General features: G+C 30.4%; 2 protein-coding genes across 5 annotated transcripts; one reads left to right on the plus strand and one right to left on the minus strand.

Moving 5' to 3' along the window:
* Window positions 1-3,122: 3,122 nt before the first annotated feature.
* Window positions 3,123-14,395, minus strand: LOC143072217 (putative UDP-sugar transporter protein SLC35A4). 4 transcript variants are annotated; one of them, XM_076247057.1, is made up of 11 exons: window positions 14,254-14,395; window positions 12,382-12,452; window positions 11,896-11,975; window positions 11,345-11,450; window positions 10,613-10,777; window positions 8,619-8,677; window positions 8,242-8,304; window positions 7,642-7,783; window positions 7,002-7,098; window positions 6,547-6,608; window positions 3,123-5,642 (listed from the first exon to the last, which is right to left on the minus strand). In XM_076247057.1, the coding sequence occupies exons 2-11, from the start codon at window positions 12,403-12,405 to the stop codon at window positions 5,451-5,453; spliced, it is 990 nt and encodes a 329-aa protein (XP_076103172.1). In that variant the 5' UTR covers window positions 12,406-12,452; window positions 14,254-14,395; the 3' UTR covers window positions 3,123-5,450. The 4 variants fall into 4 exon arrangements, with proteins under 4 accessions (XP_076103172.1, XP_076103173.1, XP_076103175.1 ...); XM_076247058.1 differs by having other exon boundaries at window positions 12,382-12,469; XM_076247060.1 differs by lacking the exon at window positions 14,254-14,395 and adding an exon at window positions 13,717-13,840.
* A 1,168-nt stretch (window positions 14,396-15,563) lies between these two features.
* On the plus strand, window positions 15,564-18,422 carry LOC143072218 (small ribosomal subunit protein eS17-like). Its single transcript, XM_076247061.1, has 4 exons — window positions 15,564-15,735; window positions 16,192-16,297; window positions 16,968-17,036; window positions 18,314-18,422. Exons 2-4 carry the CDS (start codon window positions 16,208-16,210, stop codon window positions 18,398-18,400), a joined length of 246 nt encoding a protein of 81 aa, XP_076103176.1. The 5' UTR covers window positions 15,564-15,735; window positions 16,192-16,207; the 3' UTR covers window positions 18,401-18,422.
* The last annotated feature ends 550 nt before the right edge of the window (window positions 18,423-18,972 follow it).

Below are 18,972 nucleotides of genomic sequence, written 5' to 3' on the forward strand. Positions count from 1 at the left end.
CTGAAATATGGTTATCCAATTACTTATAATAAAGTGAGAAATTTGAATTTTCTTTTTCAAGACGATGTGAACCATGAAATTGAGGTCAAGGACATTGAACATATGACAGACGGAAACTTCATAATATAGGGTATCTACACACAAGATATGAAGCATCCAGGTCTTCTATCTCCTGAAATATAGAGCTTATCATGTTTTTCTATGTTGTAATGTTATGCTATTGATTCAGAAAAAGGGAGAAGGTTTGGTACCATTAAAATGTTTAATCCCGCTGCAAATGTTTGCACCTGTCCTAAGTCAGGAATCTGATGTACAGTAGTTGTCGTTTGTTTATGTAATTTATACATGTTTCTTGTTTTTCCTGTTTGAATGGTTTTACACTAGTAATTTTGGGGCCCTTTATAGCTTGTTGTTCCGTGTGAGCCAAGGCTCTGTGTTGAAGGCCATACCTTGACCTATAATGGTTTACTTTTATAAATGGTTATTTGGATGGAGAGTTGTCTCATTGGCACTCATACCACATCAAAACAAACAGTTAACGTTCCCTGCTGTAGTAATACCAATGTTTCGCATACTGCGACTCTCACCGGGACAAAAATGATCAGAAAGGCAAAATCTACTTACATTTAAATTAAATTTTTAGGATAAAGTTAGTAGAGTTTCACTGTTTATAAGAGTGATTGCCCTTAAATTAGGATTTATTTCAGTCTCATGTATTTTGAACAAAAACTAAAGAAGATAGAGAGAAACTAGGCATTGTGACTTGGATGGAGATTTGTCTCATTGGCACTCATACAACATCTTCCTATATCTATATACAAAACGATCAGCAAACGAAGATAAACATGAATTATTTTCTTGTCTACATTGTTGGAGTGTTTTTGTTTAATATGACCATAAACCTAGGTGAGCGACACAGGCTATTTAGAGCAATTGATCTTTTATTCCATGGCATTGTCAGTTTGTTTTTGATTTGGTACCTTTCCCATTTCTTATAGGATAAACCTTGTTTACTTAATTAAAGCTTTATTGGCTACTGTACATTCCTTATTATTCATTGGATACCAGATTTCGTGGGTACAGGTGATCCAAGAAATTAAATATAAAACGAATAACAAATTTTCTATAGGCTTGTATGCAGTATTGTCTAAATTATGAAATAAATCAACAATCAACGAACATGCAAGTTTTCCTTCATCCACGAAAATCAATTAATCCACAGTATTTCTTTAAAACACCTGATTATAAATATTCCCTTTTGAAGTCTAATTACCCCAAAAGAGCTCAGAAGTGATGGAGATAGAAGTGTTTACAAATTTGATATAATTCATTGATACACTAAGAAATTAAACAGACAACATACAATACTTTGCAAAATAATTTATTGCAGATTTCTTTAAAAAAAAAAGCTACTATTATAAAATTTCCTCAATACTTTTAAGTAGTTTTAAAGTAGGCATTGAAAAAGACTACTTTTACCCTTTTTTCATTCTATCAACATTGGATGATTACATGCAAAATATATAACTGTTTTCAGCATATATAACATATTACTACCAGTAGTGTACAAGATGTATTTTAGCATGTATATGTTCCGGACCATATGAGTATTTGGACCATACGCTTATGGTCATGATCATATGTGTATAATACTCGTTTGGTTATTAACGGGCTGGACCATATGAGTATTTGGACCATATAGGTATTTTTTTCAAATTAAATTATAAACGTTTCCATAATACAAAAACTTTATCTAAAAAAACAATGATGGTTACATGACAATTTGTTAATTTTATAATTAAAAAACTATGTAAAAATTAAAAATTGATTCCATAGTTAGTTTTCATTGCTAGTTACATTCTTACATGTAGGCTTGGGTGACATTTACTTCCACACAGTATCATGGCTTTTTTTGCATTTGCAAGTCTGTTGTGCACGATACTTTTCATGTACACCTTTTGTTTGCGAGTGAAAAGCTAGTCTTTTTGCAGCTGCGTACAGTGATACCAAGGTCTTTGGCCATTTTGATGTCTACGGTATTTTTAAGAAGTTCAAGATCTCAAATATTGTAATAATGACTGCAATACACCATGTTCCCAAGACATTTAAAACAAACTATGTTACTTTCTAGTGACTTCTTGTGTAACGGTTCACTAAGAAATTTTTGAAATTTAATTATTTAAGTCGACATATTGCCATTCACTCATAATAACAGAACGGTATTGACCATCGGTATAAAATGTGTTTATCATAGTTTTGACAATTAAGTAAAATTAACTATGTGAAACTTCTAATTTTTCTTTAGCTAATCTTTTTATTACAATGTATAATATAATAATAAAATTACCTATATGATAGCGTCTTTTTAATGAACGGTCATACCATATGAAGAGTTTAGAAGTATTAAAAGTAAATTGTAACAGAATGTTAATTACCCCGACCATATGAGTATATACCCATATGGTCCGTGTATGGTCCAAATACTCATATGGTCCGGAACATATATAAAGCATTTGTTTGTCAATATCTATTGATTTTGTACGAAAAAAATTCATGAAATATTTCGATATTTTACTACAGTATATTTTTAAAGGTAGCTTATCATATAAAAATAAAGAGACTTGGAATAGACAAAAAAAGGGCAGCCATTCAAAATATATCATGGTGGAAAAGGGCAATAAATTTAACACCTAAAAGTCCCTGTATTTCCATCAGTCTTCAACAATGAGAAACAGTCCCTATTATATAACAAGTTCTAACAAGCTTTAAAAATAAATAACAATTGAAAAAAAACATGAATCAAATGACTTCATTAAAAACAGAACAAGAATGTGTCCTCAGTACACGAATGCCCCACTCGCACTATCATTTTCCATGTTCAGTGGACCGTGAAATTGGGGTAAAAACTCTAATTTGGCATTAAAATTAGAAAGATCATATCATAGGGGACATGTGTACTAAGTTTGAAGTCGATTGGACTTAAACTTCATCAAAAACTACCTTGACCAAAAACTTTAACCTGAAGCGGGACAGACGGACGGACGAAGGAACAGACGGACGGACGGACGGACGCACAGACCAGAAAACATAATGCCCCTCTACTATCGTAGGTGGGGCATAAAAATTACATTTTTTTTAAGGTGAAATCATTTTGTGAATGTGAAAAAAAGGTTCATTTACATGAAAAGTGTATGCAAAGTTATTTCTCATATTTTTCTGCTGAAAGCCAATTATTCCAATTGTGTATTTCAATTACACAAAAATGAACTCTTTTTATGTGCACAAACATACTTTTATGATCTTCATTAACAAGAGCTCAACTCTCCTTACCTTACACATGTCTAGTAATTATATGGAAAAAAAAAGAAGAAAAAAAAACCCAACTCAACAAGGTTTTTAAATTTGTTGTACATATTTCATTTTTTCAAGTTGAATTAAACCTTATACTTTATAGTGTGCATGCCCATATGTGTTGAGGTAGATGTGACACTTTGTGTAAATCTAAAAATTATAACCATTGTTAAGTGAACTAAATATTATCAGTTGGATATTGTTCTTCAATATCATTTGTTAAAAAAACAAACATTTCAAATATATAATGTATCGATTATTATACGTAGGACATAAAAACAACCGAAAGAAAATAAAAAAACAAGCGTGTAGAACAAATCATAATTAAATTGAAGCAGTGGCATTAGATTTTTTTTAATGGAAAGTCTAACGAAAAATTTAGACAGTGTCTAGGTGGCTGAGAGGTACAGGTAGCTATCTAGAGCAATCACTTCTAGCCTGTTGACAATAAGGCCGTGAGTTCAAACCCAAAATGTGGCAAGTGCTTTAATTAGGATCATAATTGACTGGGATGGCCATTTTCTCGCCAAAAGGTCATGGTTTCATCCAAGCACTGCACTTCCTCAACCATGAAAAACTGGCCAGCACTATTCAACCAAAACTGTTGAAAGTGGCATTAAACATCTTCAATCATTAGCCAACCAATTCAATTAAGAGATGGATCTCCAACTTCAGAATACATTGACACAATACATAAATAAATTGGGGAAATTATAAAAATATTTTCCGTCTTTTTATTGGCAAAAATATTATTACAGGCTAACATATTTTTGGCTGACTTTTTGTGCTGAGTGCAACAACTAAATGTGTATATTTTTGCTAAACAAATTGTAAAACTAATGATGTATTATATGGTAACTGATAATTTGGAATTTAACATTTCGCAGATAACCTTTCTATGATAAGAAGAAATGTCAAATCCTATATACAGAGAATGATTTTTTAAATCTATTTGTAAGTGAAATATATTATATAAATCTAACGATATACAGGTATGAAAGTATAAAAATGTAAACAATATTGATGAATAAAAATAAAGCTGTAAACTATGGAAGGTTTTGATTTTAAACATGTAATCACAGTCAAAATACTCTATCATATTAACATTCAAAAATAAACATTCAATAGTACTGAAAAAAAAATTAAATTCATAATTCAATGTGTGCATTTATTATTGCATAATCAACAACAAAGTAAGTAAATGCATCTACTAATATATTCTTTAGAGCCTTATAAGCAGAAATATTAATACATATTTGCATTCATAATTTCAGAAATAATTTCACAAATTTTTGCAATCACTTTAATTAGACTTCACATTGTTGCCAGTTGTAAAAGATTTGTAATAATAAATGTTCACATTAATTTCTGAATTTACAGTAGACTGCAATATATAGATATAATGCCAAAATTCTTTGGATTTCTTATTCAAAATATAAATATAAATATATGTAACCCATGAAGTTCTTCTATAGGACTAATCAAAATACACAGCAATATTTACTACAACCCCCCCCCCCCAATTAAACAACACATATAAATTAGGCAGCCTTGACTCACACTCAAAAAATTGATCTCAAGCAATCCATATCGCTTTAGGCCATCAATTGCGTATATAATGAGAAGTGTTTTCATATATTACTAGTTTTCTATAATAATTCAGTAATTTCTAGCTACCTATTGCAGATAATTTTACACCCTATATTCAATGGTTTTCTTTTTTAATATAAAAACAATATATATTGAGCAATTTTAACATGTATAAAACAGTGAACTACCATGAGCTATAATGGTCTGTAAAATCTTCCATTTTTAAAAGATGAACAAAGTACTTTGATCTTACAATAGTGGCAACATTATCTTACCCTAATTAGGTATTACGAATTAAAGGTGTTCTCCTAAATTACAAATGCCTCAACAGATATGCAAATTTGCATGACTTAAAAAGACCCTGCATGAATTTAATTATCATCAATTCAGAAAAAGGGTTCCATAAAAAAACAAATGTTCAAAACTGATGTCAATCTAAACAAAAAGAACATACAAACTTAACACTGATTTGTACCTAATAAATAAATAAATAAAAAACATTTGTTTGTCTATTTCATATAAAAAATATAAATAGCAACACACACTAAAACAGCAGACATAACAAAATACATATTTAACGTTGTACCAAACACTAGTACGGACAGAACAGCTGTGATGAGTGTTGAACAGGATATAATAAATAGTCGTGTAATGTTACTAGCATACTTCATTATGGAAGACATGATCAAACCATTTAAAGCCTAAAAAGAAAAAAAAGAATCTCATATATTCAACTGAAAATAACGCCATTCCCTCCTTGTTTTCGTGTAAATAAATAACAAAGGATTATAATTCCAATGTTGCAAGTAAGCTTGAATTTCGTTAATTAATCATAAAAACCTCAAAATTTACACACTGATAATTTACCTTCTTGGTTTTGTAAGTATGGATTTGTAAGCAAACAAAATTGTTCTGTAAATCAGGGACTTTCTATACTAACGGGACTCATCTCTATTGATTTTAACTGATTACTAAGCCGCCTATTTAAAGCTACCACCCAACAATAAACTTAGTTTCATATCTCTGATATACAATGCTAGTAGTTATTTCTGTATTTCACAGTACATTGTTGTTATATAATTATTATTAGTTGTTATTATAAAATCTGAATAATAGCCATTTACAATGACAAAAAATATAAGATTTTGAAAGAATGATAAATTATTAAACTTAGACGTATCGTTTTGAAGAACATCCCAGTTGTGTAAAAATGGTTTACATATCAAATAAGATGGCGGCTACTGAAAATTCAACTAACTACCTCAAAGTTCAGAGATTAATATTTAAAAAAATGATCCGAAAAATCTTTTGAAAAACAGCATTTTGCAATGACAAAATGTATAAAATTTCATAAAAACCATTTTTTGTTAAATTTGAAAATATAATTATGAAGAAAACGTCGTGAATGTGAAAAGATTTGCTATAAAGTCACGTGACATCAGCTACAGCCGAGATCAGTCTGATAATTTGTATAGACATTGTTATAAGTGACCAGTCCTGTTAGTATAGAAAGTCCCTGTGTAAATATTCCTTTATTAAATATGATTTTTGTCAACCATACCGACACACAAAATCATGTAATAGCTATCCTTTCCTATTTCTTACCTGTGATAAAATGATAACAACTGTTAAACCAGTATATCCTCTAAACAATGAGAATCTATCCTCTAAAAGAATAAATTAAACATAGATGATGATAAAGGATAATCAAATCTCTTAACACAATTTGGCATAAATTGATATTTGGAGAATTTGGTGATGATAGTTGATATTTTCCATTAATATTCCCAGCTTTGTTTACTCAATATTATGTACAGCTTGAATTATTGTAAAGATATCAGTCTATTGGCGGTGTTTATTGCCCTCTTAATGTTTTTGGTAATTTGTGTTGCTGGGTTGCTATTGTTTTGAAATATACCCAACATCTCCTTTTATTCATACAGTGTCCTGCAGGTTTAGAAGAGATGACTATAACTATAAAAAAAAATTGTAATATATTGTTATAATATTATGACCTGTATGCCTGTATAAAAATTCCTGAATTATTACTTTTTACTTACCTATTTCTGGATTACTAAGTTCATGTATAAACCAAATTATACCATTGACACACACACCAAATATATATAACAACATATTCTGTAAGTGAAGGGACATCTGCAAAAATCAAAAATGATTTTAAAAATTATGATGTACAAAGGAACCAAATACTGGTAGGCTGCATCATATACATCTCCATATATATACACCAAGAAAATATCAGTGTTAGCAAACTGCTTTTATCTATAATTTCATTGTTCAGGGTTATTTCAAAGTTTGATTGAGACAAGTTTTTGGTAACTTAAAGGTCAGTTAAGACAGATTTTTGGTTAATTAAAAATTTGTTTTAAACAGGCTTTTGGAAAATTCAATGTTGGGTTTAGAACTTTAGACAGCTTTTTAAATAATTCAAAGCAAATCATGTAGACTAGAAAAAATCTTTTCCTTGCAGTAATCCAGGATGTTTTTGTCTTTTTTATTGGTTTGAATTCAAAGTTTGGTTTTGATTCAGCCTGGTTTTTGGTACTCTTGCATATGGTATGAATTAGACAAGTTACATTCCATTAGACACCAGCCAGAATTACCCTTTAAAAATGAAAATTTGTTAATGATTGTCAAATGGGACATCCATATCAAAATGACATGCATGTATATACTCACTTTGATATGTCTTTTGAGAATGTACTCAGAGTAGACGCCTGCAAACCCTGAGATAGAACAATATGAGATCATCATAATTAACCCAGTCAGGGTTATATGGATTTCTGTCACAGACCGAGATTGACTAGAATACCCTCCGTAGCTGTAAAAGAAAAGTAGAGATCAATTTTAAATTGTTTTTTAAGAATGAGTTAAACCAATTAAATCAGTGTAAATGATGTCATTAAACAATAAGTTCTTTCTGTGACGTAATTATATAAACATTGTGACATAGGAAATATACTGGAAAGTTCAAAGTTTAAAGGTCATCTATTGTCAGAGGCTTCAGCTCTTAAACATGTGCTATCATTATTCTTTTAATTAAATTTGAAAATTATTTTAAAAAAGCTTTTAAATTATTTTCAAATTACAATAATATTTTTGCTGAAAATTAGAAAAAAATCTTACATTTTAACAAACTTGAGCCTGCTATTTGTTAAGTGATCAATTCAATACAATAGATAAAATTAACACTGATAGAAAACTTTGATTTTTGGAAAATAAAGCTGTGTATCACTTACAAAACAGATACCTTTGAATTTGAAACAAGTCTATACTAACCTATCAAAAAGCCCTGCTATCGTTAAAATTCCTAAGGCAAACCATTGTATCTTAGACAAACGTCTGAAATATAAAGTTATAACCACAGTAAGTGAAAAGGTTTCAAAGAGTTTTGACATCTAAATGGTAAAATAATCATCCCTATTCTTTTTAGTAGAACATGCACTATAAATTCAGAAATTATAAGTTTTTTTGTTAATGCGACTGGTTGAGTATCCCAATAATATGAACTCGCATTCTGATAATAATTATGTAGATGTTCCTGAAAATACAATATATAAAAAACTTATTGTTCATGCCTCAAAAATTGCAATAATAAATGCATCCCAATAATTTCTGTATTTCACTTAGAAATCATGAAACATAATGTGTCTTACCTGCCTATAATGATTCTATATAATACTGCTGTAACACCTATTTTCATATTGCTGAGAACCTGAAAAAAAAGAAGTTATGATATCTCTATTTCTATAATATTACAATAATTGGTGACATTTCCTAAGTAACTCATTTGTGTATTTGATAAGACTAATAGCGCTCTTACAGTGTATATGTTACAGGGAATTTGTGAAATCAGTGATTTTGTAAAATCACTGAAATTTCAGGGAATTTGTAAAATCACTGAACTGATTAGTGATTTTATAAAATCCCTGATTTTGACTTGTGATTTTACAAAATCCCTGAAATAATTAAGATCTTTTTTACAGATTCACTGATTAAATTCAGGGAATTTGTAAAATACATTCATTCATTTTTATTAAGAATTTCTGTGAAAAAAGACCACAACAGTAACACTCAATAAGTTTGAGGTTAATCTAGTCTTTATTTTAATATTAAGTGAGCGGTTTTCATGCACAAACCAACTGACAATGTGCCATACTGTAGAACAATGGCTCAGGCACAAATGTCTTGAAATCAAGAGCAAACATACCCACAAAAGTTACTTCAAATAATTGAGGTAAAATTAAAGTGCAACATATGGAACCAGGGAAAATATGATAAACATTTTGGAATATTTTGTCAATGAGCCACAGAAAGAAGACATAACAAGCTCTTATCACTACCGTGTTTGAAAGAAAGTTACTGTTTATTATAGTTTTTCTGTATAATTACTGTAGAAAATAAAACCAATTATATCAATTTTTTTAAATCAAATATAAAAACTGAACATTACCCAGTAGGTTGATTGCTGTCATTAAAGAAGAAAAACACATATGTAAGGTATAAGAAATTGAGTGGGTTAGGGTATGTGATCCAGTGGCAAATATTACATGAATATCAGATCAAGAGCATCTTATTGCTGCATGAAAATTGATATATAAAAGCAAATAAGTGTTGTATCATTAATTTGCTGCCTACAAAATAACATTTATATTCACAAAATAATAATAAAAAAAAAAGACAACAGAAAATATTGGTAATAATACTTTGTTTTGTACTTGCATGTTTATGAATAGGTTAATCTAACCAAGCAAAAATAAACAAAGTTTTACCTACTTTGGTCATTTATCAGACACATGTATTCTATCACAAAGTGGTATAACTTTGAATAAGTTTCTAAAATTTCTCAACTCTTTTAATCCAAATAAAGTAAATATTTTGTTGATAATGAAGGTATTAAGTTCTTCAATGTGAAGATTTGAAAAAAAATTGTTAAAAACGATATTCATCAGATGAAGATGTTTTAAAAATATTTATGTATGTCTTGAAGACATGTACAGCATAGTTAAGAAAATTCACATATCAATAGCTTATAGTGGTAGGGATGTCACCCAAACTTGTCTTGCAAAAATAAGCAAAATCACAGTGGTCTAAATACCCGTTTAAATGCCTTTTACCCATCATCATTATACACAAGTTTTAGCTCATAGTGTTTATTAAACAAATATATTTCTAAATCATTAGTGATCATTCATTTGGTCTATCTTTATATTAAGAAAAACATATTTCTTATATCATGTTATACTTTATTGTAATCAGGGATTTTACAAAATCCCTAGCTCTATTTTCAGTGATTTTGTAAAATCCCTAACAATTTCAGGGATTTTACAAAACTACTGAAACTGTTAGTGATTTTACACAATCACTGATTAGTCCAGTGATTTTACAAAATCCCTGATTTTTCAAATTCCCTGTAACATATAAATATAAAAATTGGTATTTTTGTTGGTAATACATGTTATCAGGCCCTTGACAATGTCTATATCTCTAACTGGCTTTTAACATACGCTATATAACAATACATTAAAAAATCAGTCTGTGGCGCACGTCTGTGATAATTATGCAAGCAAATTTAATAAACAATGGTTTCATACACGTTTTTTTTTGGTTTTCATCTAACTGGTATTTTTTTTTAGCAATATATATTTACCTGATAAGATGTAGGGTCCATATGTAACTGCATGTGTATTGCCATGTTATTATTTATAGCGTATAATATTGCTGGTATTGAGAATGGAAGCCATAATGTAAATTTAGGAATGCTGATTGGTTTACATGATGTCTGCTGTAAGTAAAGCACCAATGAGGTCACAAGCTGAAAAATAAACCAATCAAAATGAAGTCACAAGCTGAAAATAAACCAATCAAAAATTATTAAAAATGTTCTTTCAAAAATGTTACTGTTTACTAGGTTATTTAAGTAGGTATCAATTATAGGAACAGTTGAACACATTAGTCCAGACATCTGTAATAATGTGTTCTCCTAAGAAATTTCTTAAAACATCTTGTCCATTTGCAATTCTTTTTCTAAAAATCATAGCATCTGACATCTTCTTCTTCTTCAGGAAGTCCACCCTATCTGCAGGGTCACCACATTTGTTTTGTCTATTTTTTAAAATGCGTTATTAGAAATTTTATGGACTAGTTAAAATTTTAACAATAATAGTAACAGAGTTAGAACAGGGCAAGATTAAAAATAAGTTAAAAAACAGGAACTTGTATTTACACTATACATTTTAAAATGGATAAAAATACTCAGGTAAATTTGTTCTTTCTGCTAGCTCTCATAAGGGAGACATCTAAAAAAGGGATCTCTAATTACAGGGTCAATTACAGGAATTGGCAAATAGACTATTCAAGATTATTACTATTATTCTCTCACCTTTGATGTTTCTATCATGAGAGTTGATGATGCAGAACTGAAGGGAATTCTACCATCAACCTCACATAAATGGACAAAAATTGTGTAACTTCCATATGCTAATGTGCTGAAAAGTAGGATAAAAATAATTAATCAGAAACAAAATTATGAAAAAAAGATATATATGTTGACCCATAAGTTTAAGTACATGTATTAAATATTGAAAAGGTCCTTTAGAAACTAACTGATTAATTTCAATAACTTTTTTTGAGGAAGATAATTTTTTTCTTAAAGTAAATTACTCAGTGAGTGACGGATTTATCTTCTAAGAAGTAATTAAACAGTTTCATCATGTCCAGAAAATAAACAAAACAACACAATAGCATTGGTATTTATTAAATGGGACAAGTTTAAATTGACAGGTAAACAGTAGATGGTGCTGGGGAAGTTTTCATTTCTTTTGCAAAAATTGAATTTACAGTCTAAATCTCATAATATTTTTTAGGAATATACTTTGTGTAGTTTCTGCTTTAAAACATAAATTACAGTTTTAAGATTTCAATATCAGTTACCCAGCAATCAGCATACAAGTCCACTGCATCAAACCAAGAAATGCAGATTTTGGTTTTGTATTCTGTAATGGTAGCACTTCCTGTAATTGATGAAATAAAAATTATAAATATTTCAGACAGTATTCCTTTTTTGGATCATAAAATAACAAGGCATACCACTTAATAGAATATGCAAATCTGCCCTTGGAGGAGCAATTGATCACCCAAATCTTTTTAGATTTTCTCAGACTGGATCCGCCCCTGGTTCCTGATCTGAAGATCACATATAAATGATATACTTTCTAAACATACATTTTGTAATACAAATTTTTAACACTTCTTTGATCAACTAGCAATTGACGATTTATTTTACCACACATTTAATTTTACTAAAAAGTTTAGAGGTTCTGCCTAAGAGAGTGACCTTGGGCTTGTAAATCATTATAATATTTAGAACTTTCAATGTGTAGATAATCTATTTCAATACAATAGGCAGAATATACTAACATCATTCTTATAGTAAAGTTTCATGTTTGGGTCCTCAGATTCTGTCTGTCACTGTCTTTTTCCTATTTCGACTGAAAGAAGTTATTAACTGTAAATATAAAAAATTCATAAAGTTTGCCTTGCTCATCAAAACACCTCTATAAACACAAAATGATCTTATAGCTAACATTAATAAAAAATTAAAATTTTTGCGGTCGTATAAAAAAGTCATTAGTGATAGGAAAGTTAAGGAACAGAAGATGTAATTGGGTAGTACATGTATTTCTGATTTTTATGAAGCAGAATAAAAAGATATACAAACTTTCTTAACACATTTATATTCTCAACTGCATATCAGTAAATATTATATAATTTAAAGTGATATTAAATTATATTTTATATTTTTGTTGGACAGTTGGGTCTATGGAATAAACTGTTCCATGTTCTAGTCAGTATATTTTGTTTCTGTTTCTTTCTGGTAATAGCCTCTGCTTTATATGTTTCTGACGAGTTCCAATTCATGAATTGCAGGAGAAGACCTCAAGTAATTAATCATTGTACTGTGATTCAGTGGAAATAACTTTCTACAATTTGAAGTGAATTTTAAATTGTAATTTTAAAATCTCAGCGATGGCTAAAAACAGTAGGAGCCGACAAAGCTCTAGCAAGTCTAGCGGCTTGACACTAGAGCCTAATAAAGACATCTACTGATTCTGCCTATGGGATGTCAAGTGGTAAGGAGTTCCAGTCCCTTATAGTATGTGGTAAATTTATGACAACCAGGAACATATATATATATTTAGATGTACTCTTCCCAGTGACAACTTACAATGTATGTGTATCAATACGTGACTGTGGTACTTGGTCATGTAGTCTGAGATTACTCTGACATCCAACGGCTGTTTTGCCAGACAAGCTGGGGCTGGAACAGCCGTTGGACGTCAGATTAATCTCAGACTATTGGTCATGTTGGTATGTCTTAGAATGTTATAATTCTCTATTTTATAGAACATCACTAGTCTGGTTTCCTTTCTCGATTATTGTAGTGATTTCCTTTGTACGTGTAGGATCATGTAGGTGATCTATCATTTCTGTGCCACCTAGCAGTTGGTTTGTACTTATTTGTTACATAAAATTGAGAAAGGAAATGGGGAATGTGTCAAAGCGACAACAACCCGGCCATTGAGCAGACCACAGCTGAAGGCCACCAATGGGTCTTCAATGTAGCGAGAAACTCCCGTACCCATATCTGGCAGCTCTTCTTTGTACCTGTTCTATTTTGTAGATAGATTCTTTTGTGGCTTGGTCCCAAACAGTTGAGGCATACTCTTATTGTGGTCTTACTATAGTAAATACACTTTAGTCTGTAGTCCAATATAAGCTTGGCTCTTTAGAAGACTTTACAGTTAGTTACTTTTGTTGATGAAATTGATTTCTGATGTTTCTCTGCAAAATTCAGAGTGTTCAGTGTGTGACCTACCGAATTAGACTATTTACCCCTATTTGTGACATTTTTGCCTATTGTTTTTGTTTGTTTTGTTCACACATCGTTGTCAATATAATGGAATTTGATGCGACTGTCATACAAGTGAGAGGTTTAACTAGTTTTAAAACCAGGTTCAATCCACCATTTTCTACATAAGAAAATGCCTGTACCAAGTCAGGAATATGACAGTTGTTATCCATTCGTTTGATGTGTTTGAACTTTTGATTTTGCCATTTGATTGGGGACTTTCCTTTTTGAATTTTCCTTGGGGTTCAGTATTTTTGTGATTTTACTTTTTATTTGCTTTATTGCATACATATTAATTTCATTGTCAAATTAAACCGAACTATTAAATAAAATAATGCATATGACTTTACATATAAAATAAAATACCATGTAATTTATACCTCACATAATTTCTGTGTTGAGACTTCTTTGGCAAACATGACCGGAAAATGATCCGGAATAGATTTGCTGTTATTTACCATCGTGTACTTCCTTTTCCGTTTTAAAATCAAAGATGGTTAGTAAAAAATCATGTTACGAATATTATCCTCTTTCATCTGCCTACCAAAAGAGAAATTGAATAAAGAATTTTGTTTAAATTAAATAAAAGATATCTACTAGTTTATATAAAACTTAAATTGAAAGAAAGTATTAAGGTAATGCGTCATATTTATGTCAATAGATACCCTGTACTGAGTACTGTTCGAAAGCTATATGAAAACTATTATTTGCTTCCCTTATAACTTGTAATATATATAAACCCATAACACCCTTAAAAGTACAAGGACGAACACGTTATTATTTTGTTTTCGCTTTAAATCGTCAGTTGTATCTTGCATTTTACCAAATAATGTACTCGTGTTGCGTATCGGCTATCGTCAAACGTCGTTGAAACGACGTACTAAATTAGCTCATGACAGCTATATGATCTCAAAGCTAATAACCTAATAAGGGTCCTTGCATTGTGACCAGAAGATTTATTAACACTATCTTTAAGAATTTGTAAAACCTAAACCTTTAAAACATGAATGAATAACAAAACTTGTGAAATCGGTCAAGCAGTTGAAAAGTTATGACCATTTAGATGTCAAAAGCAGTTACAGTAAAATAGAAGTCAGAGATTACTCTGACGTTCCTCGTCAAAGGCTGTTTTGCCAGACAAGTGTGGGATGTCGGAGCTCGTCCCACATCAAAAAGTGGTTAATTGCCTGTCCAAAATGGATTTGTAGCTTCCGTGGCCGACTGCCGCCATTGGCTCTTTATAAATCTTTATAGATTGGTTACTTAATGTTCAATACCAAAATTTAAAAAATATTTGTATCTTTCAGTCTCGAGTCCGCAAAGTCTCATAACTTGATGTCCCTTTTAAAAAGTTAAAATGCCGGAATCTCTTTGATATTGGACAAGCTCAGGCTGCTTGTCTGGCAAAACATCCATGCACATCAGAGTAATCTCGGGCTAAATATATAGATATTTTGGGAAGACTCCAGTAGTTTATCGCTATAGCCCAGTGTATCACAAACTCTGACTATGAATATACAATGTTGACATAAAAAAAAAAAACTAGTATATGAAATGAAAAAAGTACTGTAGTCAGAACTTTTCATAAATAAGGAGGTTTATTCACTTGGTAAAAATTTGGTTGGTACATACTTATCACAAAGTGTTGTACATTTAATACATGTATTTTACATTATACAATTCTTTTTATAACTGTATTGTCAATTTCAGGCTCGTGTCAGGACAAAGACGGTCAAAAAGGCTGCACGTGTCATTATTGAGAAATATTACACCAAGTTGACACAAGATTTTCATACAAACAAAAGGGTATGTGAGGAGATTGCCATCTTACCTAGCAAGAAGCTAAGGAACAAAGTTGCTGGGTAAGTAATTGTAACATTTGTCTAAAATCTAGTCATTTAATAGCCACAAATACCCTGCTGAATTTTTTTTTTTTTTCATTTTACATGTTCTTGACCGATTGCAGAGAATTTTTTTTTTAACAAAAATTGCATTGTTTGTTTGCACTTGAGATTGATAGATTTAACATATATAATTTTACTAACAGGAAATTTTGAAATGCATTTGAAATTCAAAGTTGATTTTACAAAATTTCCATGTTCATTTTCTGTCATCTGTCACTGTAAAAGTTCATCATAATTTTATATAAAAACTATGTTAGATTGATGAAATAAGTAAATGGCTATTGCCCTGATTAGAAAATTATAATTGGTTATGAATATTTAGGCATGTTGACTTAATAGGGCTGTCATTTTCTAAGATATTCAAGCAATAATTTCTAAAGAATAAAATTGTCAATAATTGAACTTCATTTGTAGATTTGTAACACATTTAATGAAGCGTATCCAGAGAGGCCCAGTACGTGGTATCTCCATCAAACTTCAGGAGGAAGAGAGAGAAAGGAGAGACAACTATGTACCAGAGGTAAAATAACAATAAGAATTATCACTCTAAACCTATAAAGATCTTTGCTAATTCAATATCATACTTTGTCAAGTGAGTTTGTTTATTTGTATTTTTTTCAGTCCGTTAAAATATTTGGATTTGGTATACTATAATATTTGCAAATGAAAAAAATATTCTTCAATGATTTAAAAGGGAAACAGATAGTCTATTGATAGGACAATAAAATATTCAAAATTACATTCTTTTATCTGATATGTGTTCAATCGTTAAGATCTTTAAATGATTCAGCTGGTATTTCCTACTGTGATATTGCTAGAATGATCAGACTTTACCAGACACACGTACAAATAAAAGTCCTGTTTAAGAAGTGATGTTTGTGATACATTGTTCATGTGTACCCAAAAGCGCACAATAATAGTATGATATTTAAATACATCTAGATTTGTTGTAATAAATACTTGCCCCATATTCTACCATTTTATTTATCGTTCATTTGGTTTTGACCTGAATATCAGAAAATACTTCCCACTGGATAATAAGTAAACATCTATTAAACAATAAAACTACTACTTGCAACAGTTATACATTTTTTTGTAAGTTACCATGAAAATCAATATTTTAACTAGTGCAGATGTGAACACTCTTTTTTCTTTTAATGAATTGATGTCAAAACATTTTTGTTTTGCAGATCTCTTTCATTGACCAGAATGACATCATTGAAGTTGACCCAGACACCAAGGAGATGTTGAAGGCTTTGGTAAGTTAAATCTACCTGTAGAATTTCTAGGCATATGAGCAACTAGACAATAAAATTAACTTTAAATAAATTTTGTGCCTGAATTACATCAGGATTGCACAGAACCAAAAAACAAAATTTGTTGCCAGAGATGTTGAAATACTTCAAGAGCAATATCACCAAATCTAAAATGATAGCCCAAACCAACAAAGGGTAAGGTTTGGACAAACCAAAATATTTTTAATTGTGGCCCGATACCAAAAGTATATTCACCTGTTACCTATTACCTTATCTGTACATTCCTCATCTGACAGGCGCACCACCAAACGGTGTATTCAGGATGTATATGCTATATACACTGGTCAATGCTGTTGATTAAAAAATACTCCATTCCAGGACCTTTTGTTTTCCAAATAATTAATATTACCAATAACTGATAAGTTCCAGTTCGACGGGTTCAAACAGAAAGATTTGAAAGCAGAGAAAACTGTATATCTTATTATCGGCATGACTTTATCAGATCACAATACTAATACTAAAATAAGGCTTGCGCATAGTTATATACTTTAATTCAGTCACGGACCCGCGATATCACGGGTGTGTTCTAGTTTTATTAAAGCAGATGAGATCGGAGAAATTTGTGTTTATTTCAATGTCAGTTGAATTGATATGAATTTTATGGGAAATAGAAGAAAAAAATCCCTTACATCTAATGAAAATACCATCACAGATCAGATTTGACACTGTGTTACATAGATACATGAAATTCAGAATTTATTGACTGGAAGATTTATAATTAGAAATTGTTGGAAACACGGAAATCAAATATTTGTTTTGACTAGTTTTATAGAACTTTTGTCATTTCTGAGAGAGAAGATTTATGTAAAGGGGAAGCTGTTATTCCTACACATTTATAAATTTTTGAAATTGAATCAATTGAAGATGACGAAATTATGAATATAAAAAACAAAGATGTGGTATGATTGCCTATGCGACAACTCTCCACAAGAGACCAAAATAACACAGAAATCAACAACTATAGGTCACCGTACAGCCTTTAACAAGGAAGTTTGTTTTTAGGCAAAAAAATATTAAATATATCTTAAAATGCATTTTTGAAATAGTTATGCACATACACTAATAAAAAAAATTCTGAAAAATAACATGAGTAAGGGAGATAACTCAAATCAGATTAGTACTTTTTTGCAAATTGTAAGTTTAGTCTACTATTTTTAGAAATATAACAAACTTTACATACTATGTACTGTTATGTTATTGAGTATTTATTTATTTTTCAGGACTTTGGCAACCTCCAGGGACTACAGGTCACCCAGCCAGTATCATCAGTCCAGAGGGGATTTAGTGGTCCAAACAGACCAAATTAAATAAAACTTCTATGGACAATTATTTGGGTTAATGTCATTATTACAGCCAGTATTATATAAAAGTGGGATAGCCATATTCAAAGAGAAATTGGTTAAAATGAATTTTATACAGAAGTCAACATTGTCATCTGTTTAAAACTGTTTTGATACATGTTAAATTTTGTGCAACACTTAATGTAGTCTGAATTTAAGAAGCTGTAAGACCAACTTTTGACAAAAGAGGTAACAACCTCAAATTAAAATTAAATACCAATATTTTCAGTGCTAAACAACCATAAAATTTGGTATGTTAATTTTCGACATTAAATGCAACGCTGTTGCATCCTGTTTTACAAATGATTCTTTCATTTAGTAACACAGTTGGAACGAGGAAGATTAAAAACCGATTTGATGTAATTATACATAATAAATTCACAGGGCTAAAAATGATGTAAACACATACAAGGTTTGGTACTTTCCAAAATTATATGAATAAATGAAGATAACGGAACATTTGAAACAGCAACCTAAAAAAATACGTACTAAGTTTGTTGATGCTATGAACATGTCTAATTGTCATGGTCACCTGGTCA

Source organism: Mytilus galloprovincialis, chromosome 4 (assembly GCF_965363235.1).
Source record: "Mytilus galloprovincialis chromosome 4, xbMytGall1.hap1.1, whole genome shotgun sequence".
Lineage (NCBI taxonomy): Eukaryota > Metazoa > Mollusca > Bivalvia > Mytilida > Mytilidae > Mytilus > Mytilus galloprovincialis.

Excerpts from the sequence above, each read along its gene's own strand:
- LOC143072218 (XM_076247061.1), top strand. The coding sequence starts at position 16,208 with ATGAAGCGTATCCAGAGAGGCCCAGTACGTGGTATCTCCATCAAACTT. Across the intron at positions 16,298-16,967 it reads GAGACAACTATGTACCAGAG|ATCTCTTTCATTGACCAGAA; the intron begins GTAAAATAACAA and ends TTTGTTTTGCAG. Across the intron at positions 17,037-18,313 it reads AGGAGATGTTGAAGGCTTTG|GACTTTGGCAACCTCCAGGG; the intron begins GTAAGTTAAATC and ends TTTATTTTTCAG.
- LOC143072217 (XM_076247057.1), bottom strand. The coding sequence starts at position 12,405 with ATGAAACTTTACTATAAGAATGAT. Across the intron at positions 11,451-11,895 it reads ACTTGTATGCTGATTGCTGG|CACATTAGCATATGGAAGTT; the intron begins GTAACTGATATT and ends CCTACTTTTCAG. Across the intron at positions 8,305-8,618 it reads TATAGAATCATTATAGGCAG|ACGTTTGTCTAAGATACAAT; the intron begins GTAAGACACATT and ends TTTATATTTCAG.